At 42.8% G+C, this 26,991-nt stretch overlaps 1 protein-coding gene across 4 annotated transcripts in view; it reads left to right on the top strand.

Moving 5' to 3' along the window:
• The window catches only part of PTPRG (protein tyrosine phosphatase receptor type G), a 669,402-nt gene that overhangs the window by 575,614 nt on the left and 66,797 nt on the right, over window positions 1-26,991 (top strand). For 2 of the 4 annotated variants that reach the window (XM_056855280.1, XM_056855297.1), the window contains exons 13-14: window positions 5,294-5,426; window positions 19,120-19,206. In XM_056855280.1, the coding sequence (XP_056711258.1) occupies window positions 5,294-5,426; window positions 19,120-19,206 (220 nt within the window). The remainder of the gene's footprint in view (window positions 1-5,293; window positions 5,427-19,119; window positions 19,207-26,991) is intronic. The other 2 variants (XM_056855289.1, XM_056855306.1) reach the window with 1 other exon arrangement.

The following is a 26,991-nucleotide window of genomic DNA, read 5'->3' on the forward strand; positions in this document are numbered from 1 at the left end:
GACATCCTCCTGAGCTTTGGAGTTATGTTGGATACCTCTAAGGTTCAGCAGGCCTCCCCTTAGGTCCAAGGTTTGTAGGGCTCACCCTTGTCATGCTGAGCCTCCTAGATGTCCAAAGAGCAGGTTTTTGAGTTTCTCTGAAATCCGTCGACATTTTCCCTACTTTCCTTTCGACCCAGCGTAGTGTAGTGGCTAAGAGCGGTGGTTTGGAACGGTGGACTCTGATCTGGAAAACCGGGTTTGATTCCCCACTCCTCCACATGAGTGGAAGACGCTAATCTGGTGACCTGGGTTGGTTTCCCCACTTCTACACATGAAGCCAGCTGAGTGACTTTGGTCTAGTCACACACTCTCAGCCCCACCTACTTCACAGGGTGCCTGTTGTGGTAAGGGGCAGGGAAGGTGATTGTAAGCCGGTGTGATTCTTCCTTAGGTGGTAGAGAACGTTGGCATATAAAAACCAACTCTTCTTCTTCATTGCTTCCCATGATACTTCCTTTGATAAAGAGGCTTGAAAATGTCTCCCAAGTATTTCAGTCATGTTCCGCCCGCTACATGCCAAGCTCCATCTTTTTTCTCTCTCCAAGTTGATATACTGAATCATTTATGGTACAATCAACAGCTAATACCACATTTAAGACTTAACGAATAAAATAAGGTTCCCCCCCTTAATTTAATCGTAAAAGGAACAGATGGAAGAAAGATGCTATCATACACCCCTCCCCCCCCCCAGGAGGGGGGCACTGTGCTGTCTCCTCAATCCATTCTTTCAGCCATTTTTTTCCTCAGCTCAATTCTGGTTTTGGAGTCAACAATGGAGAAAAATGCCTGGAGCAACCAATTGCTGGGAGATTTGACCAGTTCAGTCCCCTCCTCCAGTGTGCACTTATTACAGTTAAAGTAAGATTCCCCTTGCATTTTGACTTTGAAAGGGCAAAATACATGAACTATGTTGTCTACATGTATTCCCACCCTCATCTGTCCTATCTGCTGCCAGTTGATCCCTCCTTAATCCCCCTTCCTTCCCCCCCCCCAATATTTAGTTGGTTAGTTTATATCCTGCCTTTCTTCTTTTATGGAACTCAAAGGGTGTGTGTGTGGTTTCCCCCTGGAGATCTCCCATCTGCGTACTGACCCAGACCCAAACTTGCTTAGACTTGGTTGTATTGTGTGCCTTCCCATCCAACCATACCCTGGGACCCATCCTTTGTCAGTCTCTGGCCTCTTCCTGTTGTCTTGCCAGTGCTCATGAGAGCATGTTTGCACCTTTTCAGTTCTGCACAGTTGGTGTGTACAGTTTAATTGTTGTGGTGATAAATGTTAAATAGGAACAGTTGTTGCAGTAGTCAGGCACAAATGGCTATCACGACAGAACTCTCTTAACATGAACCTGTTGTCCGCATCATCTGTGGTTGCTGCCTGTATGACTATTGTTTTCCCTTATGTAGTCTCAGCTTCTTCATGGAGATAATATGTACCTTACATGACTTCCTAGACATATAACTGAAGACAACACATCCAGGCTATCCAGCCAGCGTAGTGTAGTGATTAAGAGCAGGGGTTTGGAGCGGTGGACTCTGATCTGGAGAACTGAGTTTGATTCCTTACTCCTCCACACGAGTGGAGGACGCTAATCTGGTGAACTGGGTTGGTTTCCCCACTCCGACACATGAAGCCAGCTGGGTGACCTTGGGCTAGTCACACTCTCTCAGCACCACCTACCTCACAGGGTAGGTGTCTGTTGTGGGGAGGGGAAGGTAAGGTAATTGTAAGCCGATTTGATTTGTCCTTAAATAGTAGAGAAAGTCGGCATATAAAAACCAATTCTTCTTCTTCTTCTTCAAGTATTGCACACTTAACGCTGGAGGGAAATGTTGATCCAAAGCTTAATTATTCTGTATTCTTGATTTATTTTGGTCAGATATTCCCCCAAGTTAATATTTCATCTCTCTTTCCCACCTGATTTATATTCTTAGGGTATATTTTCTCTTGCTTCCCTGCTCAGAGCATCTCATTTAGGCACAGTTGACTTCAAGATCTGCGTTGTCGGCGAGTTTTTTTGAGACTACAAAGGTTTCTTGCTGGGCTTTTGCAGCGGAGTCCCTCCTCGGCAGTTTCGAAGAACTTGGCAAAGAGTACTTTTACAATTAACCTTTCCTCTCTTCTTGTTTAAGTTTCACTTCTGCTTTCCATGCACTTGTGTTTTTTCCCCTCTCCTGGTGAAAAGGCAACTCTGTTACCCTGCTAAGATTTGCTGCTGGCTCAGAATATAATGATACTTCACCACAAAAGAGAATAGGAGAAGACTTAAGAACAAGTGTGGTGCTTTTAAGTCTTGAAAGAGAATGTTGTGCCTAAAACAATATATATGACTTGGGGGAAGAGTGTGAGAGGAATCTTTTCTTCACTTGAGGTAAGGTACGGACACTGATGCCTCTTGCTGTTCTCTTGTCTCCAAATATGGCTATAGACATTGGGTTCATTATATCTATTGCTTGAGAAACATATAACATAAAATGTAATGTGAATAGCTTTGTTTCTGGATCCTGCATAAAGGAATGCAAAATAGTTTTACAGAACCACCTCACTCACTGTCCTTCAAATGATCAAATTATTTACAAGGCTGATGTGCTGTGGCCACTGCGGGTCGTGCAGAGAAATCTCATTGTTCCCTGCAATTATTTCTGTTTGGTGTAATCCAACAAGCAGCACTGAGAATTGAAACTGAGGTTTAGCTGTTCAGATCATACTAGGGAAACTTGGCTAGGCTGCTATCACAAAGTATCGCTGTGCGATCCTAAACAGAGCAGCAGCACATTTTGGGGTATTATTCAGTTTACAAAGGGACAGAAGTTTTCTTGGAATGGTTTATAATATAGAATCATAGAGTCAGAAGGGACCAACAGGTCATCAAGTCCAACCCCCTGCACAATGCAGGAATTTCACAACTACCTCCCCCCACACACCCCCAGTGACCCCTACTCCATGCCCAGAAGATGGCAAAAAAAACAAAAAACTTCCAGGATCCCTGGCCAATCTGGCCAGGAGGAAAATTGCTTCCTGACTCCAAAGAGGCGATCGGCACTACCCTGGGCATGCAAGAAAGGGCCACGAGAGGCAAACAGTGGTGCAAACCTTTCTGCCCTCTCATGTTTGAGAGTTGGATAAAGACTGGGTTTTGTCTTGCAATGGATTGCACTTACCAGCCCTGAAACTGTGGGTACTATGTAAGTCCCAAGCTGTGAGAAAACGATTGGCCTTACTGAAGCCGGAGCTGCTGAGGCTTCTTCCAGTCTTTGAGCAATGGCCTTCTGTAAATAAAATCATAAATCTGTAGAAAATGGATTGCGATTGGTAAACGGCACATGACACCTCTGTGGTTTTATGCTGCTTTTATGCCCCCTTTCTCTTGACTTGTTTTTATTGACTTGTTGGGTGTTGTCTTACTGTTTTTGCTGTGAGCCACCTCAAACAGGGTCTAGAGAGACGACGTACACATTTTCTAACTAAGTAAAAGCAAGTCATGGGAATTAATGCCTTCAATCAGATGCCATGTAGCACAAATTGCATGATGTCATGAACACGTTTCACGAAGAAAATAAGGCCGCATCAGTAGGTAGGAGAAAAAAATAAGATACAAGATAGAGCAGTTCATTTGACCTTTGAGGTCCCAACACGTTTCGCTATAAGCTTTGTTAGGGGATCTAATAAAACAAAGTTAAACTAGATCCCCTGACAAAGTTTATAGTGAAACGCCTTGGGATCTAAAAGGTAGGATTGCCAGCCTCCAGGTACTAGCTGGAGATCTCCTGCTATTACAACTGATCTATAGCCAATAGAGATCAGTTCACCTGGAGAAAATGGCTGCTTTGACCATTGGACACTATGGCATTGAAGTCCCTCCCCAAACCCTGCCCTCTTCAGGCTCCGCCCAAAAAACCTCCCGCCGGTGGTGAAGAGGGACCTGGCAACCCTACTAAAAGGTCAAATAAACTGCTCTACCTTGTATCTTATTCTTCTTTTTTTCATGAACACTTTTCCGACACATATCAGGTGGATTATATGTATCAAAGTGGGACAGTAATCCTGATTCTAGAAGAGAAATTTGTTTAAGGCGCTGGAATAAAACCTTTCAGTAAACGCTGCTGAAGGCTAATAGACTGAAAACTTGTAGTACGTATAAAAACCCGCTTGTTTAATGGAAGAGAGGAGAACGGCATAAGCCACATCGGGTTCCTATTGGGAAGAAAGGAGAGGCATAAATGAAGTAAATAAATAAATATTGCATCAGTATTTGAAAATGGAGCAAATGCATTTTATCAACTAGTAGAGTCAGGAAGCTACAGACATGTATTACAGGAAGAAACTGTTGAATATGACCTTGGAGACTGAGAGTGTTCCTCAAGCAAGCAAAGTTAAAGGAATATAAGAACCAAGGTAGAATCTTGCTTCATGTCTAGAAGAAATCTGACTTACAATATGGATGCAGTACCTGAAGATGTGTGTATGTGTAGGGTGGGTTGCTCTTTAACCCATAACTTCATTCCTTTAAATGTATTAAATTGTAGAATTGCCTATGATTTAGTGTTGTGATTGCAAACTTCTATAAGTTGGTGACTTCCGCCTGTGATTCCTCCATCCTCTCCACCCGTTTTTGTAGGGAACAATGAAAATATTCTGGTTTAAAGCAGGTATTGTGTGCCGTGTATTTTATAACTCAGGAAGATGCAAGCAACTGACATCTGCAAAGCCATCTCAGACTTCGTGATGAGAAGACCCTGCAGTTAATTATTGTTATACAATATAGTGTTAAAGGTAGATAAAATGAAAACAGCCCATGTAAGAAGAAACTGAGAACGTAGACAATATGAATGCTTTCTGTGACTGTGAGTGCTTGACGATGGAACTAAAAGGAATATTTGATCATACCAGTTATTTTCTATATAAACAACCAAAGCTTTTTGTATTCAGTTTCATTCCATGTTTTATGTAACATTTGCCTTTGTTTTTTCAAATGTGTTCTTCGGGCTACTGTGCATACACTCTTGGGATGCTTTTGGAGTACAGCAAAAAAAAAATCTATGAGAGCAACAGAACCATGTTTGCAGCTACATGATCCTGGGAGATGCTTCAGATCGGCTGCATCTTCTTGTGGAGTGTATGTACACTCAGTGGCAAACCTGGCTTTGCCTGTCTAGTGTGCAAAATGGCCCTGTTAATGTAACGTATTTGTACCAGCTCAGTTTGCTTCTGCCACTACTGATTTTCTATTTTTGTTTGCTTAAATACCCAGAAGGCAAGAATATTTCCAGTATGGCAACCAGACCTGCTCCTGGCAAAATGGAATGGATCATTCCCCTCATCGTAGTCTCAGCCTTGACATTTGTGTGCCTCATACTTCTTATTGCCGTGCTAGTTTACTGGAGGTGAGTCTTTTTTTCAAAAAATCTGAACTATGTTACTGTGAAGATCCTCATGTTTGCCTCTGTTTTCATATTCTTGATGTTCATTGAGTTGTGATGGCAAAATGCACTGGATGTGTCTTTGATAATTGCTGTTTCAGTTACTGGTTACGGTACTGTTGTGCATATTTTGTATGTATAACGTTCTTGGCTAATCCCAGCACCTATGGTTAAAGGACCTCAGAGACCTGGGCTTTCCCTGAGACCTTGGGGCCCACTGCTAAATAAACCATTAGTCTGATTTGATATGAGATGGTTTCATGTGAAACTACTGCAAGCTGTGTAGTCAGATCCTCTTGAGCTATGGTCAGAGTGGTTCACCAAATAGCCAGATATATTTGGCTTCACTGATGTGCCCTTCAGGAACTATTAATTGTCCAATGTCCTTTGACTTTTAATGCTGAATTCAGTATTCAGCCGTGCTATAAATGACTTGCATGATACATTGCAGTTTGAAACCCACTTTCTTGCTTTCCAGTAGATGTGTTTAGAACTGTGGTATAATTTCTGTGTTCTAAAACTCCCCAGCCCTAAGTTGGAGTATGGTGTGCCACTATAACTACTGAAATCTTTAAGCGTTGCCAAATCGTACAGGCTAGTTCATTATGAGAAGACAGGAGTCACTGGAAAAGACAATCATGCTAGGAAAAGTTGAAGGCAGCAGGAAAAGAGATGGATTGACTCTATAAAGGAAGCCATGGCCCTCAATTTGCAAGATCTGAGCAAGGCTATTAAGGATAGGAATGTTTTGGAGGACATTGATTCATAGGATCTCTGTGAGTTGGAAGCAACTTGATGGCACTTAACACACACACAAAGTTCATACCCACACTTGGCCAAATTTTGCAACCCCATGATGGAGGGAGAAATGGATTCCTGTACTCTTCCCCATGATAAATTTAAGGAGAACAAAGATGGGATGAGATTGTGTGAATCGAGCTACGTTAAGCCAGGTGCACATGAACTGATCCTATATATATAGCACTTAAGTTGTAAGTTGGGAATGTAATCCGTAACATTTACAGAGGTATATAAAGTAACAAATGTAGGAACAACAAGCAAATCATACAGGAGCTTGTCAATGTAAAGGGCAAGATTGTTGCAGAAGAAGGGATAACCAGTGGTAGCTACTTATATATGCTGATCATGTATAAGTTGCCTTTCCCACTGTTTATGGGAAACTGACTGATACCCATTCTGTGAATTGGCACTTGCTGATACCATGTCACTGGAAAACAGGGATCAAGCTGCTTTCTAGATTATTATGCTGACAATGGCCAATTTGTTTCACATAAAGAAGGAATATAATGGTGGGAAGTAACATATACTAGGTTAAGTGCAATAAAACATGATCACTTAGAACTACACAATAACATCAGACACACACAATAACATCAGACACAGAGGTAACATCTGCCAAACAGTGAAATGCATCACTGAGAAAATGACAAGTTGTTATAAAGGATTCATAAGTGTTCAGTAGTCCAACCGTTGCCCATTTAACCGTTGCCCATTTCAGCGCTCAGACACAAGTTGGCACATAGAGCACTGGAGCCTATTCTCTCCAGGATCAGAGGAGCATGCCTATCATATTAGGTGCATTAGAACACAGGTAGGATAATGCTGCTGCAGTTATCTTATTTGTGGGCTTCCTAGAGGCACCTGGTTGACCACTGTTTGAACACACTGCTGGACTTGATGGACCTTGGTCTGATCCAGCATGGCCTTGCTTTCTTTTGTTCTTATGACATGCACATCAATACCAGAGATGGGTGGAAATCACCTGCACAGAGGGGGGGGGGAATGTCGATGGAAGAATCCAGATTTGCTACAGATTTTGGTATAAATCAACAAACTTTTATAGGCAGCAGTATTTTTCACTGCGCTTAACATGGTATGTCTTTTCAGTCTGTGCTCGCTGAGGAAAAAAAATGAACAGTTTACCACGGTGAGTTTTTATTTTATTTTACCCCGAGCACAGAAGATCTAATTTAAAATGTTAGGAAATTGGTATTGAACCAGGACATCAGAAATAAATCCATAACACATAGTATAATAGGCAACATATGGAATCATTTTGTAAATGAGACCATCAAAGCAAATAACATGAAAATGAGTTTTGAGATAGGCTTCTTCTTTTCTTTCAGGGAAGGAAACAGGATAACAAAATGTATAGCCCAAAAACCATTCTTATGTTTTTTTCAGTCCTTAGGAAAATATATCCCTCTGGGGGACAGGCTTGTTAGGCCAAGCACTCTTTTCCTGATCAGCTTTTCTTGCTTGCTTTGTGTAAGAGAGGCAACAGGAAGATCAAAAGAGGGGGGGGGACCCAGAAAAAATAAGAGGCATGGATCATCCTTTAGCAAGGCATTGTGAAGGAAAAATGACTTGATTTCCCCCCCATTTTACATTATTGAGCTTGCGAGAGACCAGATGATTTGAGAACAGAGGTGACATAAATAGAGCACTGGAGCCTTCTGGATGTCCGCATTTCATGAACACACATGAACACATGAAGCTGCCTTATACTGAATCAGACCATCAAAGTCAGTATTGTCTACTCAGGCAGCCGCTCTCCACGGTCTCAGGCAGAGGTCTTTCACATCACCTACTTGCCTAGTCCCTTTAACTGGAGATGCCAGGGATTGGAAGTGCATTATCCAGCATGTGTGGAAGTGCCCCTGGTTTCTGAGTGTTTCCCGGTTTAATTTTACCTCAGTGATAAGCAAAGCAGTACCCATCTGTTTCAGCCATCCTGCCAAGGCTTCCCCCAACAAACCGATGCGTTCAGTAGTGGGTATTCCAATATTCCTAATCTCACAAGCTCTAAGGGAAAAGAAGCAAGATCACACAAAGGTCTCTGACGGGTGGCTGCTCACCATTGCCTTACTTTATGGAAACTGAGTGAAATGAGACATTGATAAGGTATCTAACTAAAGGGTTTGTTTCCTTTGCTCTGTTATCACTATGGCCAGTTGAATAATAGAGGTTTATGAGATTTGTAATGCAAAATAACCATAATAATAGACTGGTTGTACAGTGAAGTCCATGCTCTTATTGTAGAATGGTGTAAGGTAGAAATGAGGTTGCCTTAATTGATTGTATTACCACAATTTAACATGACCTCTAGGTTACTTTCGCTGGTAATTTACCAAATCTTAGTCTCTTTCCAGTATATTTTCAGGTGTGCTTTATTGCAAGAGACAACCTATATTTGGGGAAATTACATGTTCTTTCCTTAATGTTGAGATGTTTCAGAACTTGTAAAAAATATGCCAGTGGGGCTCTGGGTCCAGCAACATTGTGTAGTTATGTTTGGCTCTTTATATTCAATCCTGCTTGTTGAGCAGCCCTTACACCAGATAGCAGGCACAAAAAGTCAAAGAAAGAGGCCTGGTAGGACAGGTGGGGATAGCAGAAGCCTTACTTTTCATTGCGTGGGGTAGTTGACCTGATGGAGATCAGCCTCTCCTAAGGTTGGGGTCCAGGCTTTTCACGATCCCTAAAATTTCCTTATACCTTTTAGAATGGACTCCTAAAGCTTGATAGTAGAATACGGAAGAAAATGAACCTCCATATGATTGTTATACAAACTTTGTACAATTTCCAGAACAGGGTTGTGATTGATGATCCATGTCTGTGGCAATAGGTGAATTTCAAGGTCTGCCTTTTGTTTTTGGGATCATTTGAGCCTGCAAATTAACCCCCCCCCTTTTACCATCTAACTCACTGCTGCTTCTGGCTGTTTATTAGGATAACATCAACACAGCCTACCCACACCTCCTGGAGTTGCATGCTGGGTCAACATGACATGTGGCCTGGTGCTTGATATTTGAAGAGTGTTCTTTTGTGTTTCAACCACTGTGTTTTTAATTTTTAAGAACTTGGTGCAGTCCATTATGATTCTGTGCTGACTTGCAGCACCTTTTATAGCCATTCGTGCATTGGTTCCTCACCAAAAAAGACAATTTCAAGCGATTTATGCATATTTGCTTTTGATGTGGCAAAGAAAACAGTGTTTTCCTTCCCTCTTTTTAATGCAAATACAGTGGGAAGAATGCCCCATTGAATTCCGTGGAACCGAGTTTCATGTAAGCTTGGGCTTTAATTAACAGAGTCAGTTATATTGTCCTTTTTTCCCACCCAAGCTTCAGTTTTCTCAAGTCCAGTTGTTTATTTGCTGCTTCAGTCGCACCATGTTGATGGGAGTGGTTGATCTTAATTATTTATTATTACATACAAATCAGTTTTCTGAACCAGAGTTGGAAGCGGGCAGTCATGTGCAAAACATCCTGAGTGATGGTCCCCGTCCATTATATGATTATTAGAAGCTCCAGGGTGAACTTGTTCCATCTGGGTGCGGGGGAGGGGTTTGTATGCAGGAGGTCCTAAACTCAACACCTGGCTTCTCCACTTAAAAGGATCTCAGGTAGCAGATGCTGGTTGAGACTTTTCTCTGTTTGAGACTTTGAAGAGTTACTGCCAGTCAGGGCGGACAATACTCAGCTACATGAACCAATGGTCTGACTTCACATAAGGCCATATATACCAAGGTTTTGATTCAAGGTACCTCCTCACGCAATGGATAATTTGCTGCCCCGAAATGTCGTGATGGCCACTACCTGTTGGCTTGTTGGCAAATCTGTGGGGGACAGGTCTTTAAACAGCTGTTAGCTATGATAGCTAAATGAAAGAGGCATGTTCAGAGCCAGTATAACTCTCAACACAATTTGCTGGGGGTGGTTGCTTTAGTGAGCTTCCCAGAGGCTCCTAGTGGGCCACCATGAGAAAAATTATGCTGGACAAAGATGGACCTTTGGACTGATCCTGGGGGGCTTTCCTGTTTTCCTTCCAGTTAGAGAGCTTTGTGTTACATCAGTTGTTGCTCCAGAGAGTCTCCCAAAGTTGATCAGGTCTTCAGTGCTTGGAAGAAGGGGTTGTGGAGAAGGTCAGGGAAAGAGAGCCTTGAAACATATTTTGGGATTCACACACCACACACAGCCCTTTTGATGGACATTTAAAACGTTCTGATTTTTGCTCTGTAATTTCAACCGCCATATCTTTACAACCATGAGGTCTTCGTGATTAACATTTCTTTAAAACTGGAATTAATGCTGGGATTCTTAGAACACCAGAGAGCTGATGGGGTGTGCAGAAATCCCTCAAGGCTCAGCCGACCTATAGAGACTCTAAGCAGTCATTGCCCTTAACGAAGATAGTGAAGTCTCAGTCCGCACTAGATGTTCACTGATTCATGTTCTCTGGGCCGTGAACATTACAACGCGCTCTGTGCAAGGCTGCCCTTAAAGACAACTTGTAAACTTCAGTTAGCACAAAATGTGGTTGCCGGTTTATCACCTGGGATTCGCCGTTATGAACACATTACAGCTGTCTTAATGCAACTTCATTGGTTGCGTGTTTGGTTCCAGGCTCAGTTTACACTGCCGGTTCTTACTTTCAGAGCTCTTGTTGACATACAGTATACATATCTGAAGGACCTCCTCTCCCTATATGACCCCAATGCACCAGTTGTGCTGTTCAAACTAGCTCCTGCTAGCTGTTTCCACCTGTCAGAAATATGTGGGCCTGCTGAGCTGGAGCTCATTTGGTTGTGGCCTCAACCTTTCAGAATGACCTGCTTGAAGAAGCCAGCCAGGGCACCCACTCTAATGATGTTAGGGAAAGGTATAGGGTAGGATTGCCAACTTCCAGGTGGTGGCTGAAGATCTCCCTCTATTACAACTGATCTCCAGGTGACAGAGATAAGTTGCCCTGGAGAAAATGGCCACTTTGGCAATTGGACTCTAGGGCATTGAAGTCCCTCCCCTCTCCAAATCTTGCCCTCCTCCACCCCCAAAATCTCCAGGTATTTCCCAATCTGGAGCTGGAAACCCTAGTGTAGAGGGGATATGATAACCATCTTCAAGTACTTGAAGGGCTGTCATATGGAGGATGGTGCCAAGTTGTTTTCTGTTGCCCCAGAAGGTCAGACCAGAACCAGCGGGTTGAAATTAAATCAAAAGAGTTCCGTCTAGACATTAGGATGAATTTTTTAACAGTTAGAGCGATTCCTCAGTGGAACAGGCTTCCTTGGGAGGTGATAAGCTCTCCTTCCCTGGAGGTTTTTAAGCAGAGGCTAGATGGCCATCTTTTAGCAATGCTGATTCTATTACCTTAGGCAGATGATGAGAGGGAGGGCATCTTGGCCATCTGGGCATGCAGTGGGGGTCACTGGGGGTGTGGGGGGAGGGTGGTTGTGAATTTCCTGCATTGTGCAAGGGGTTGGACTAAATGATCCTGGTGGTCCCTTCCAACTCTATGATTCTGTGGTGCCATGTCATCAAGGTGAAAAGAATTGTGCAAAATCAACATGTGGAGTTCTGACTTTTTTTTTATAAGGCATTTAGTGTAAAGTGGGACTTTATCACTGCCTCTCTTCTGATTAGAGGCTTTAATTTTATACAGAGCCCTGGTGTTGACGGCAGCTTAAAGGGTGAAATAAGCAGATAATATAAAGAAGCAATTAACATTTCAGGATTTCCAGACAACAGCGACGTTTAAAGGGGAGTTGAATTATAGCCACTTCTGACTTCCAGCTAAGAGGAAGAAATTAATTCACAAGTGCAGCTTCTGAGGGCTGTGTTGCTCAGCACTCATTGGTCATTGCAAATCGCCTGTGAATCACTTCGGCCCTCCACCCCTGGGACCCAGAAGACAAATCAGCGTGACTGCCTTGCATTTCTTGCAAAACTGAGCTGTCTGCGCAGGCTAATATGTCTACATTCAGGCGGGATTGTTTACTTGAAGCAGGACGGCTGCTACCGCAGGCAGAGCAAAGCAAGCTTGCAGTATTCATTAGGCATGATTAGGTTCCTGAGAAAGACTGAATTGTTCCTTCTTATACGAGTCCTGTAGCTGCTGTTTACCCAGCCGCTTAAAGGGTAGCAACAGAGGTAGTTGGCCAGCCTCACCTATGGAGGGGACTAAGCCAGCACTGATGCCCTGACCTGGATGGCCCAGGCTAGCCTAATCTTGTCAGATCTCAGAAGCTAAGCAGGGTCAGCCCTGGTTAGTATTTGGATGGGAGACCACCAAGGGATACCAGGGTTGCTGTGCAGAGGAAGGTACTGGCAAACCACCTCTGTTAGTCTCTGGCCTTGAAAACCCCATAAGGGGTCACCAGAAGTCGGCTGTGACCTGACGGCACTTTACACACACACACACACAAGCCAGCACTGATAGTACTGGGTGTTTGAAATGATCAGACCCTTTTCCTTCTGAGGCAGAGACACCAGGCAGTGCAAGCGTGACCCCAGCATTAAGAGTAATTGCGGTACTTTCAGTTTGCCTCTCACTCCATCCGTACCGGAGAAATCTGCTCTTATTGCCCTGTTGTTTGAGCTGCAAATTTAATCAGCCGATAGCCCATTAACACGTTTCTTACTCCTTTCTACAACATCTCTAGGCAGTCAGCCTGGCTGGAGGGGAGAGTGATGGGAGACGTCACTTGCAGCCCATAGCAGAGAGGCATGCTTATTTAGTAGCTCAGTTCAAGCTGCTGATAGGCTGCGTAGCCCACTTTCCTCTCTCATTTCTGCTGAATATAGTAGTCCAGAACCAATAAACAGTAATGTATGGAGGGGGGAGAGATCCTTTTTACAGAAAGTGTGCTGTAATTTGCAGGTGAATTCAATGGTTTATACTTAGTCTTCCAGTTTATTAAACATAAAAACATGCTATTTTATTAAATTCATATGTCATGTATAAGTAGCTTGTGGAACTATTATATGCTTGCCCATTCTTGGTGCAGGTTACCCTGAGAAGGAAGGAGTGTCTTTAAAGCAGCTCTGAGTGAATGTCAGTATGGGATGCTAAAAAAAACTGTTGGGAAGGTGGTCCTCCATGGTCACTTCCTTTGAGAACTTCACACCCACCTCCTTCACTTGGTGAGCTTGATAGCCTCCCAGCGTGGGACTGCACAGAAGCCATGACAATGAAAATGGGGTTACACTTACCTGTAACTGTTGCTCATCGAATGGTTTTCTGTGCAGGAACACCTAGGAACACATAGGACCAAGTCATATGAGGAAAGGTTGAAGGAGCTGGGTATGTTTAGCCATAGAGGAGGGTGCCAGGTTGTTTTCTGTTGCCCCAGAAAGTCAGACCAGAACCAACAGGTTGAAATTAAATCAAAAGAGTTTCCATCTAGACATTAGAAAGAATTTTCTAACAGTTAGAGCGGTTCCTCAGTGGAACAGGCTTCCTTGGGAGGTGGTAAGCTCTCCTTCCCTGGAGGTTTTTAAGAAGAGTTTCGATGGCCATGTGTCAGCAATACTGATTCTATGAACTTAAGCAGTTCATGAAAGGGAGGGCATCTTGGCTATCTTCTGGGCACTGGGGATGTGTGGGGGAGGTAGTTGTGAATTTCCTGCATTGTGCAGAGGTTGGACTAGATGACCCTGGTGGTCCCTTCCAACTCTATGATTCTATGACATCCCTCCCTCCTGCCCTGCCATGAACTCCCTGGAACCTTAGTTTCTTGGTTTCTCTGGCAGTGACATGGAGAGAAATGAGGGAATAGCGCCCCTCCTCCTGGTCATGTAATTGTTTTGGTGGGAAAGCGCCAGTGGTGGGATAGTCGCTCCCAGTCTGCTAGAAAGCTTTGGAAATCTTTTCTGTGGCTGGCCTGCGCACACACAGTCCCAATGTGTGCCTGCACAGAAGATCACTCTATAAACAACAGTTACAGGGAAGCACAATCCTGTTTTACCCCATTCAAAGTCTGGGGACTATTCCTACAAGATTCATCTCTCCAACTGTTCCATACTCTGGTACTTGAGATGATGTAAACAATCCATATGCTTCCAGTTGGGGCTCATACCCACAGCATGATTAGTTACTTTTTCATTTTAATTATCCATATTTCACCTTCTCGGACAATGTGAAAAAAATAGGTGCTTCCTCGATGTGGAGTGTACCGTGCCTTAGTTATTTCGGTTCGCTTCTGGTCTTCCACGCTCTTGTTTGATGTGCTCTTGTTGAGAGGAATTCAAAAGGTCTTCTGGGTTTCACAGCTGTTCAAAGAGGTTAGCTATCTGCTTTTCTCCCTCTTTCTCTGCCTGAATGGCCTTTGGAGCCAAATGCCGCTTTTCCACAGCAGCAGCCTCGTCACATGCTACCCTCATTCTGCAAGCTCTTTGCAACCTTCTGCTCAGTAACTCTCGACTCTTTCCGAATTCACAGGAGTTTTCAGTTGTTATAGTAACAAGGCCCCCTGCTGCTGAATTGGTCCTGATCTGCCTGTTCCAGGTTTCGAGCAGAGCAACTCATCCTCATTTAGTGCCTCTTCCCCCCACCGCACCCCACCATCACTACATGTTCCAAGCACACTTAATAATACTCTGGGGATTAGGTTAATATGCGTGTGTGATTTGCTCAGACATTTATGGTCCTCTCATTATGAGTCTCTTATTAGATTTGTTTAAGGAACTACTTTTTCAATATTCTTTTTATTGTACTGATACTTTTGAATACTGTATTCTTCAAAAATAATGCTGCCGCACTTTTTTATTGAATGGGGATGCAGGTAATTTTCATACAGCACACACAAAAAATTATGCAATAAGGAAAAATACAATAAAGCCATCACTTCAGGATTACATTAAACAACTTTTAATGCCTATAACATCACTCTCGCACCCTTGCCTGGTTCTTATGTCTCATTACCAATAGAAAGTTAATTTAGTGTGGCATTCTCTCTTTCATCCTGCCCTTCCTCCAGAGAACTTGCAAGCACACAGTTCTTCCTCTCTCCTTTCTCTGTTATCCTTTCCCTTCTATTTTATCCTGTGATGTTGGGTAGGCTATTGGACAGTAATCTGCCCAAGTTATGCACTGAGTTTCATGGCAGAGTGGGAATTTGAATCCAGGTCTCCCCAGTCCTAGTCTGGCACACTGACTGTTATACCACACTTGTTATCAGTAATATGCATGAACAGCAATATCAAATTTATTTTTACTCGCATTGGCATATGCCCACTGCTGGCCCTTGGTATTTTACCAGCAGTGAGATCGTGAAGTCCTGTTTTGTTGGTTATTATACATTACATTTAGCAGAGTAACAGCCCATTCCAGAGAACCGGCTGCGGCTGCGGCGAACAGCCTTTGGAGGCCTGCGGCAGCCCACACTGGCGCAAGAGCCCACCACGTCAGCATACGAGAGACGCACGGCGGCATTAGTGGCCCTAGCACCACTATTAGAGGCGTTAGTGGCCCCAGCGCCGGCGTCCGGCCGCCAGGAGTTCCTGGGGCATTCCGGCGATGGGCGGGGGGTGTTCCCGGGGGGGCGACGTTAGTCGGCCTCCTGAGCCATTTCGACTCAGGAACGCCCCTTTTATTTTTTGGCAAATAAACCCCTTTTAGGGGTTGCACGGGTTTTTGGCACCTTGCGGAGGTTTCGGCACTGCCGAAACCTCCTAGGAGGCAACACCGCTGGGTTGCCTCCTAAGCCCGGCGCAGGCATTCCTTTCAGGAATGCGCTGTAAATAATCACAGACGCTAGTGTTAGCTTAAGCATGAAGATTTATTCCTTAGCTAACAAACTAGATATAACTCCTACACGATGGACAAGCTAAAACAAAAAACTAGATAACACAATGTAATTTAAACTCCCCCCTTCTAGAATCAACTGCTTTACTTGATGTCCTATTGGCTACATGCAAATCTAGCAGTTTAATAACAAAGAAGCAGTTAACTATCTCATGACTTTGGATGCTGAGACTTGCATATCCCAAGAAGTCTCACCCCTTAGAATGTTATAGAATCATGGAGTTGGAAGGGGCCATACAGACCATCTAGTCCAACCCTCTTGCTTGTTGCAGGATCAGCCTATAGCATTCCTGACAAGTGTTAGTCCAGCTGCTGCTAGAAGACTGCCAGTGAGGGGGAGCTTACCACCTCCCTAGGCAGCTGATTCTACTCTTACTGTAAAAACAAACTCCTAATATCCAGCCAGTACCATCCCACCCATAATTTAATCACATTATTGTAAGTCCTATCCTCTGCTGCCAACAGGAATAGCCCTCCTCTAAGTGACATCCTTTCAAATGCTTAAAGAAAACAACCATGTCCCACCTCAACCTCCTCTGCTTCAGACTGAACATTCCCAGCTCTCTCAGCCTTTCCTCATAGGGCTTGGTCTCCAGGCCGCTGATCATCCTTATTGCTCTCTTCTGCACCCGCTCCATTCTGTCCACGTCCTTTTTGAAGTGAGGCAAAATAGGCATCGAGCCTTTCTGCTTTCTCTTTACCTTTGTCAGAATTTCTCCATTTTCACCCAATAGTGGGTCTATTGCCTCTTTTACTCTGTGTTTGCTCTTCACATATCTGAAGAAGCTTTTCTTGTTGTAGCGAGACTCCCTGGCCATCCTCAGCTCAGTCTGAGCTTTGGCCTTTCTGATAGCTGACCTACAGTGCCTAGCAGCCTGCAGACACTCTTCTTTAGAGGTATATCATTCCCTCCATTTCTTGAATATTTCATTTTTCTTCCTTAGCTCATCGTGGAGTTCTCTGTTCATCCACATTGGCTTCTTGGATCTCCTACCATGTTTCTGTCTTGCTGGAATAGTGATGGCTTGAGCTTGCAAGAGCCCTTCACTTGCTCCTTGCCCATGAAATGATTCTCATCATGCCTCTGAGTTGGTTAAGGTCTGCCCTATTAAAATCTAGCCTACATTGTGGCTATGCTCTTCCTTGCCGCCCCCCCCCCCATAACAAAAGGAATTCAAGAAGGACATGGTCACTTCTCCCTAAGGTCCCCACCCCTTCACCCCATCTACCAACTCTTGCCTGTTGGTTAATATTAAGTCGAGTATGGCTGAGCAGCTCATAGCTTCCTCCGCCATTTGAGAAAGGAAGTTGTGTGACTCTGGACTCAGCACAGTTCGTCTCCCAGCACACATCAGGTAACTTGAAGTCACTCATAACTACAAGGTCAGTTTGCTTGGATACCCTGTCAAGCTGCTCAAGGAGGACAGCATCCACCTCCTCACCCTGGTCAGGTAGTCTGTAGCAGACCAACCACAGTACTATTTATCCTTCTTTCCCTTATCCTCACCCAGAGACTTTCCACTGGGCTGTCACCCGCCTCCTCTAGCATATCCTGACAAGCAAACCCTCTCCTCACATACAGCACCACTCGTGCTGCCTCTTTGCCCCTTTCGGTTTTTCCTGAACAACTCATATCCATCCACTACTACAAGTCCAGTCATGGGAATCATCCCACCAAGTCTCTGTAATGCCTACTAAATCATATCCTTCTGTCTGCATTAGAAGCTGAAACTCTTCTTTCTTATTGCCCAAGATATGGATATTGGTACATACAAACCTGAAGCCCCGTACCTTCAGCTCCATTTGACCCAGCCCTCCCAGGTGGGTGTCTGCTGTTTGCGCTCCTTCGTTGAAATCTTTATGTTGCTCATCTCCTTCCCTTTGTGGTGTCAGTTTAAAGCCCTCCTGATTAATCTCCCCAGGTTCTTGCCAAACACATTCTTCCTCAATCTTGATAAGTGGAGTCCATTGCATGCTAGTAGGCCATCTTCCAGAAAACCTGAGGCCCCAGAATCCAAACTGCTCCTGCCAGCACCACCAATGCAGCCAGTGGTTCACCATTATCTTCTGTCCTGTCACATTCCTCTTCCTCTGATGGGAAGGATCGAAGAGGATACCACCTGTGCCCCCATTCCCTTCAGCTTCTTTCCGAGAACTTCATAGTCAGCCTTAATGTGTGTGATGATGTTCATGGCCATATCATTCGTTCCCGCGTGGACCATCACAAATGGGTAATGATCTGTAGGTCTGATCAATTTTGGCATCCAGCCTGCAATATCTTTAATTTTTGTCCCTGGCAAGTAACACACCTCTCAGTCTAGGGGTTCAGGCCTGGACACATGACATTCCATATTCCTCAGCAGAGAGCCACCGATAACTAACGCTTTCCTTTTCTTTCCAATACCATTTCTTTGTATCCCCATGCCCTCCGTCTTGTGATCCTTCCTCTGCCAGTGTTTCTATGTTTCCTTTCCCTTCCTCTCCTACCATTCTGTCTTGCAAGGTAAAGGACATGTCTCAATACATGTATCTCCCAAGTTCAATTGTTCGCTTCTTTCAGCAGGAGAGGAGCCTGACACGTACAAGACGTAAAACATTAATCGTTTGACCGATTAAACAAGACAAGGAGTCATGTACCATTTATGTATTTTGTAAACATTGAAAGGTTTTCCGAGGCTTGGAAAACTGGAAAAGGGTTACCTGCATTCCAGGATCCTCTGTGCCTGGCTGTTTATTGTCTGCATGCAGGACTGGCAATGCAGTGTGTTAAAATATTAATTTCTGGGAACAAAAATAAGTAGCATAGCTTGATAATATGTAAGAAGATGTATGCAGTCTAGATAGATTACGGATATTGTTAATGTTTAAATGGTGACATTTTGATGGGTTGAATGGTTGCATTATTACATGAAATTTACACCCCTACTGATACCAGCTTCCGATCTCAGAATCTGGTTAGAATCTTAGGGGATGCAAATCATTGCTTTAGTTTTCAGGCTATGACAAGAGGTTTATACGTTTTATATACTTTTTGTCTCTTTTTATTTAGAGGGTGTAACAAACTAAAGTTCCAGGGCTTACCCCGATATTTCCGTGAAGTGTCTTCTTCTCACGACAGAGGAAAGAAGGGGAACAGGTGAGGGGTAAAGGTCAAATGGATGGACAGTTTTACTAACCTCCCATTGTTTGTATCTCTGAAATAGATATGCTTGTAGTGTAGAACCACCTGGTTCTAAAACGTCAGATGAAAAAATACAATTTTTAAACTATACGCTATCATAACCCCTCTAATAATCCTCTAGGATGTAGACTAATTTGTCCACATCAGAGCTGTACTCCACCCCACTCCTAAAAGAGAAAGCTTGGTGCCCTGCAAAAATGTTCCAGATGACTCAAGCATGCTTAGCTGAAAGCAGGGCCAAAATAAGGTCCTCTAACATAGGGATGCATGAGTGTGCAGTGGATAGAGGAGAGAAAAAAGCTCCCTCCTTCCTTTCGCACGCTCATCCATCTCTTTCTATTCTTTCAGCTCTCCTACTGCCACTCGTTTCAAGGTCAAACTACATAATTTAGGCAGTTCTGTGATATGTTATACTGCCTTTTTTTAAAAAAATGAGCAGCAGCCACAGGAGGTTAAATTTTGGAGCAGAGAACTGTTAGAGGGGAGGTGTTACAGAATCCTTTCTCTTCCTGTTTTGGTAGGGTTGCCAGCTCCAGGTTGGGAAATACCTGGAGATTTTGGGGGTGGAGCCTGAGGAGGGCGGGGTTTGGAGAGGGGAGGGTCTTCAGTGCCATAGAGTCCACTTGCCAAAGCGGCCATTTTCTCCAGGTGAACTGATCTCTATCGGCTGGAGATCAATTGTAATAGCGGGAGATCTCCAGCCACCACCTGGAGGTTGGCAACCCTATGCTTTGGCCTGCTCCTGTATCTTATGCCTCATAGGGAGAACTGACATTGAAAGGTTGAATTTGAGTGGACAAATGGCACAAATGGAAAGACTTAACCAGTTGGTTTTCTACTTCTTATTGTCGTTCCCAGGTAGATGAATCAAATAACTCTCTGTCACATATTGTTTGGCATTCAGTTTGGATTGTAAAAGAGAGATTGTGGAAGACAACAAGCTATATGGGCATGACCCAGAGAAAGTTCGATGTCCCTGAATACTGTTAAATTATAGCTTACAATTTTTACCTCAAAGTATATAATTTAAAACAAGGCCTTGGATGCCTGAGGAGCAAGAGATATTCCAGCATTCTTCCTATAACACATGATCCTTCTCTAAATTTGAATATGTACAATGAAAATTGTTGGTGCCGACCGTACAGTCTAAAAGGAATAACCCTGATTTACTAACATTTGTTTAAAGTTTTTCTTTCATAATATTATGGAAATTTGCATCTGCATATCATATCTAATTTGACTTTGTTGAAATTTAATTTAACTTTACAACTTGTTTGTCAGGAAAACCAATTGTACCTCAGTTATAATCAACCCTGATAAAAGAGTATTAAAATATTTTTAAAAGGTGAATGGATAATGATTATTCAGTTTTCTTAAAGATATTAGATACAGTTTCAACTTTCCAAGCAAAACACTGTAATTAGGGAAATTTGCAAATTGAAATTAGTCTGCAGTGGGGTTGCTTCTTCATTTTTGTCATTATATCAAGTATTTAATTAGCATTTATAGTATTCCAGTTCTGAATTTAAATATAAACTAGAAAAATGACTTGATTGTCTCTTTTGTTTATATGCAAAGTATCAAAATTGAATATGCTAGCAATATGAATTTAAAAAAATCCTAAGGACATAATGCACATTTTCTAAAACAGTGGGTACAACTCTTTTTACCTTTTCCTAATTTACATACATATTAGCCCCTGTTTTAAAAAAATGTATTAAATCTATTGATTAAGCTTTAGCAAATGTGTTTTGAACTTTTGATAATGAAGTTTGGAAATTATGGACCTATTCTAACTACAGTAGTTAGCATCACTGAGCCATCTTGTGAATAGTGCTTGTATGAAATTTGTGTCAGGAAGGTAAATCCCATCTGCCTTTTTTATATTATAATGATTGCAAGCTCTTGTGATTAAGGAGCTGGCACTAGTCCCCTGGAGTCTCCTCAGAAACAGTCGGGTACTTTAGAGAGCACTTAATCCGGTCTGTTAAAAATGCCAATTTTGGTGTCCTGGAAAAGTGTAATCTAGAGGCAAAAGATGGAGTTCTTCATTTGTTTGGGTTAGTAGAGGTGACTGGAATTCCTTAGTCTGACCACAAATGATGAATAGTTGAGCTTTTTGGAAATCCTGTTTCTGCTAGTGCTTCAAAGACTCCATACTGGAGCTGGTGAACAAGGATGCAAATCAAGTAACCTATTGAATAGGGTTTTTGTTTTTTATTTGCTTCACTAAAGGTTTTGAGTTTCTTTTAGTCTTGTATTGTGTTGCTGCCTCCAATCCAGCCCAATCCAAATATAAATTGGATCCTAATCCAGTTAAATGAGGACATGCGAGTTCTAAATTAGACAAATCAGGTAAATTACTATGGTATCTTTCAAGTTACATGCCTATCATTTGGGAAGATGCTTCCATTTTACAGTGGTAAGGAAGCTCTTCCGATAATAGATTCTTTTTTATAACTGCTACCACATGATAAACCTGGCTGCGTGAATGGGGCCAAGAGAAGGATATAATAAGACTTTACCAGCTTCAGTGACTAGATAGCTGACTTGGACTTTGGACATAACTCTCTTTTTGCTCTGCTGTGCTTCAGAAACCCTCAAAAACCCCAGTCAGACTTTTGAAGGCAGAAACAAATTGCTTCCACCTGCCACACTGATAGAATTTATGCTTCAGGAAGCAAGGCTTATCATTTTCTGTGCCCAAAGTATCCTGTAAGCCTTTTTTTTTTAGATCCTTGCACCCTGCCAAAGTGAAATGGAAAAGTCTTTGACTACAGTGTGGTGATTGTATATCTACTGAAATCTGTTTTTAGGGTGTGGTTTCTCACCATCTTTTGAGGAATCCCTTTTGTTCATTTATGCATTTGTCTGGCTAATTCTAGAATATTTGCATGCCATTTCTCCAGATGCCAGGTTAGTAGAAGCCATGATCGGATGGCTTAGAAAGAGCCAACTGAAGCTAAATCCATTGAAGACGGAGGTCCTGTGGCTCAGGCAGGGCAGTTCTGGGGTAGGGTGCTGGCTCCCAACTCTTGATAGCGTGCAACAAACACCTATGCCCACCATCAGGAGTTTGGGTGTGACCCTTGATGCCTCCTTAACAATGGAGGCTCAGGTCATAGCTGTGGCCAAGGTGGTTTTTTTCTATCTCCGCTGAGCCAGGCAGTTGGTGCCCTACCTTTCCTGCCCTGACTTAGCCACAGTGATCCATGGGATGGTCACCTTCATACTAGATTACTGTAAGTCGCTCTATGTAGAACTGCCCTTGAATCTGATCTGGAAACTCCAGCTGGTACAAAATGTCTCAGCAAGGGTCCTCATGGGGACCCTGCTGAGGGCCCATTTCCAGCCAGTGCTTCATCAGCTGCAGTGGCTCCAGCTGGAATACTGAATCAGGTTCAAGGTGCTGGTTTTAACCTTTAAAGCCTTACACAGTTTGGGACCTTCATACCTATGGGACTGCCTCTCCTGGTACAATCCCCCTCCCCAGAGAGCATTACGCTCTGCAAATAACAACCTTCTGATAGTCCCCAGCCCAAAAAATGTCTGGCTGGCCCCGGCCTGGTGGAACTCCCTTTCTAATGATCCCTGCAGGATCTCAAAGAATTCCGCAGGGCCTGAAAAACAGAGTTGTTCTGCCAGGCCTACAGATGAGGGCAGCTCCAGTTTTCCATCAGTATTGGCCTCCCTATCCCCACCCTTTTTTATTTTCTGTTGTTTATATACTGTTCTAAGTAAATGTGGGGGCCCTGACTGCTTCGAGGCCTTATAACGGTTTCTACTCCCTACAAATGAGCGCCATCTATGTTATTATCATGTTTCTATGATCTGTGGGACTGTTAAATTGTTGGTTCTCGTAGGTTATCCGGGCTGTGTAACCGTGGTCTTGGTATTTTCTTTCCTGACGTTTCGCCAGCAGCTGTGGCCGGCATCTTCAGAGGAGTAACACTGAAGGACAGTGTCTCTCAGTGTTAAGTGTGTAGGAAGAGTAATATATAGTCAGAAAGGGGTTGGGTTTGAGCTGAATCATTGTCCTACAAAAAGTAACAAAGGTAATGTGCTAACCATTGTCCTGTAAGTATCAGGATAATGTGCTAATGAGGGTGTGGTATGTTAATATGGAACCATTGTATCCTGAAGTGATCTGTCAATGTGTGAAATCCAAAGCTAATCTGCATGGCTATTGTTGACTGTAGTCTTTGTTAGTCTGGAGGTTTTCAAGACAGGAAGCCAAGCCTTATTCATTCTTAAACTCTCTTCTTTTCTGTTAAAGTGCTGATGTTCATGAATTTCAATGGCTTCTCTGTGCAATCTGACAAAATAGTTGGTAGAATTGTCCAGTTTTTCAGTGTCTTGGAATAAGACCCTGTGTCCTGTTTGTGTCAGTCCATGTTCAGCCACTGCTGATTTCTCAGGTTGGCCCAGTCTGCAGTATCTTTCATGTTCTTTTATCCTTGTTTGTATGCTGCGTTTTGTTGTCCCGATGTAAACTTGTCCACAGCTGCAAGGTATACGATATACTCCTGCAGAGGTGAGGGGGTCTCTTTTGTCTTTTGCTGATCGTAGCATTTGTTGTATTTTCTTGGTGGGTTTAAACACTGTTTGTAGGTTATGTTTTTTCAAAAGTTTCTCCATCCTATCAGTGACTCCTTTAATAAATGGCAAGAATACCATTCCTACGGGAGACTGTTTTTCCTGAGTTTTCTGATTTTTTGGTTTAATGGCCCTTCTGATTTCATTCTTGGAATAGCCGTTTGCTAGCAGTGCGTGATTTAGATGATTAGTTTCTTCCTTGAGAAACTGTGGTTCACAGATCCGTCTTGCACGGTCCATTAATGTTTTGATTATTCCTCTTTTCTGTCGGGGGTGGTGGTTGGAGTTTTTGTGTAAGTAGCGATCTGTGTGAGTTGGTTTCCGGTAGACCTTGTGACCTAACTGAAAGTTTGTTTTACGGATGACAAGGGTATCAAGAAATGGGAGTTTACCCTCAATTTCCTTTTCCATGGTAAACTGAATGTTTGAATGGATATTATTAAGATGGTTTAGAAAGTCCATTAATTTTTCTTCACCATGGCTCCAAATAGTAAATGTGTCATCTACGAACCTGAACCAGACTGTAGGTCTTACCGGATGTTATTGTATTAACATTGTTGTTAGCCGCCATGAGCACGGCCTTAGCCGGGGATTGAGGGTGGGTTAAAAATCTAAATAAATAAATAATAAAATAAATACCTGCTCAAAGAAGCTAACAGAATAAAACAATATACATATTAAAATAACAGACTAATAAAACAATTACAAATTACTTGAAACTAACCCTTAGAAGTAAAACCATCAACACTTATAAAATCAGAAATTTAAATTCGTTGGCTGCGGGACAGCTATCTGATTGGCAAATCAGTGAATCAGAACCAATACTAAGTTGAGGATCACATATTCAGTGTATTAGGTTCTCAGCATCATGCAGTTGCTTTTTCACTCTTCTGACCCATTTTGTATATCCCCCTCCTTTTTTTTAGTAGTAAACACCACAGCTGAATGCCAGCTCGATCAATCGTGAATATTAACGTTAATGAGATGGCTGTTGGTCATATCACACGCATTAAAAAATGAAAAAGGTTTTTGTGTGTGTGTGTGTGTGTGTGTTGCGTTACTCCTCTTTTAAAAATAATAATTTAATATTCGTTAAGTGGCTTCAGCGGAGAGCAGCATGCAAACTGACAAGCATCACATCATCAGACTATCCATTCCAGAATTCAAATTAGATATTTGAGCGGCAGATTGTCGACAAACTGGTTATCAGCCTTGTGTGATTACAGCACAGTAGGGCCTAATTTGGAGTCAGGGAGCTATCCCTCCCTTGGACACTTTTCTAATTTCCCTAGGCCAGCGTCTAGTGTCAGTATTACCCAAAGAGGGTATCCCTTTGTCTCCCTGGGATATTTTGCATCTCATTGGTGCAGTGAAACTGGGGGACAGGGGACCTGTTTTCAAACAAGAAGGACAATGTTAATTAAACACTGTGTATTCCTCCCCACGTCTCTCTGAAATAGAATTGACTCATTTGTTAGTCAACTGAAATTATCTTGCCTTGAACATCTTGCACTGCTGAGACAAGGCTTGCCTATGCACGGAAAGAGAGTTGTGTGTGCCATTTAACAAGCTTTCTTTTCTAAACTGCTGTGCTGGTTTTACCTGGCCTTAAAATGTTATATAGAGGGTGGAGTCCCAATCAACAAATGTGGCCAACCGGACAATTTAGGTTGGCGGTGATCTGGTGCCATTTAGTTTAAAGCTAGATTCTCTGATCTTGACTGATCTTTGGGAATCAGGTTGAAAGGTGTCAACCAAATTCAGATTTGTGTAAAAGCATACAATTGCCATGGATACAGTTGAGTCAAATCCAGGGGAGATATAAATAGTTTGTATGGAATGTTTATGCCTGTGTCACCATTTATTTGTTAGTAAGCTAATTCAACTTGTGCCCCACTCTTATTTCGAGAGAATTCAGAGTAGCTTAGGCATGGTTCCCAACCCATCAGGCAGCCTGCAGGGCTAGACCTGCTTTGCCTCAGTAGCAGAGCTCAGTTATGTGTCTTCAGACAATTCTCTGGGCTTTGGAAGTACATCTCTGCTGTGGAATGCAGGCCAAGTCAACTGACATTTGTTAGCATAACTGGAAAATAATAGTTTGTAGAATCCCCCCCCCCCAAGGGCCCTTAAAAGCATCCTTTGTGGCAGGTGGTACAAACATACATTGCAAAGAGACATATAAATGGTTCTTTAGTTGTAAATACATGGGGAGGATTGCCCCGGTCTTCTTATCACTGATACAAATGCGGAGGCATCTGCAGTGACAACAGGAAACAACGGGGTTTTCTGTGTACTTTAGTACCATAAGTCCCTCATGGCGGGAGGTTTTGGGGGCGCAGCCCTGGGAGGGGAGGGACTTCAATGCCATAGAGTCCAATGGCCAAAGTGGCCATTTTCTCCTGGTGAACTGATCTCTATCGGCTGGAGATCAGTTGTAATGGCAGGAGATCTCCAGCTAGTACCTGGAGCTTGGCAACCCTAGTTTGGAAGGATGTAACTTTGTTTAGGAGTGTACTGTAAACCTTTAAACCATACTGGCATTCCCATTTTTAGATTTTTTTTTCATAGGTATTAGGTCAGGAGGACATGAACATATTTAATCCAAAATGCTTTCCTAGATGATAATTACTTAAGGCATTTCCCTTTGTTCCTGCAGTTTCAATTGTTGTTCTTGTCTAAGGTAAAACTCTTTGGTTTTCTAGATAATTAGGAACTACTGCAAGCTTCTAATTCTAGCTCTTTAAATGTTATGATACTCCTTGGTTTATGAAGGCTTTTTGCAATTCAGATTTTTCTTATTAGCAGTTTGACTTCCTGTGTTTTGGGACTAGATCTGAAAGTTGAAAGATGTCCTTGCTTTTTTTCTCTTTTCTCTTTTTTACAAACACTTTGCCAAAGGTGATTTGATTTGGTTTTCCTTTTTTATCCAAGGCATTTTATAACCTTCTACTCAGTTGATGCAATCATTGTTGCCTCTTGAGAATTGGAATTGAACAGTGATATAGTTAGGTTAGGATTTAGAAGAGTCATGTATTTCCCCTGCTTGAAAATATTGAAGTATTCAACCCATGACTTCCAGAATAATCTCAATGGGCTAGAGAAGAGGAAGCTAAACTAACTGCCTCCAGCCTTTAACAGAACGCA

The sequence above is a fragment of the Euleptes europaea genome, chromosome 1, assembly GCF_029931775.1.
Source record: "Euleptes europaea isolate rEulEur1 chromosome 1, rEulEur1.hap1, whole genome shotgun sequence".
Taxonomy (NCBI): domain Eukaryota; kingdom Metazoa; phylum Chordata; class Lepidosauria; order Squamata; family Sphaerodactylidae; genus Euleptes; species Euleptes europaea.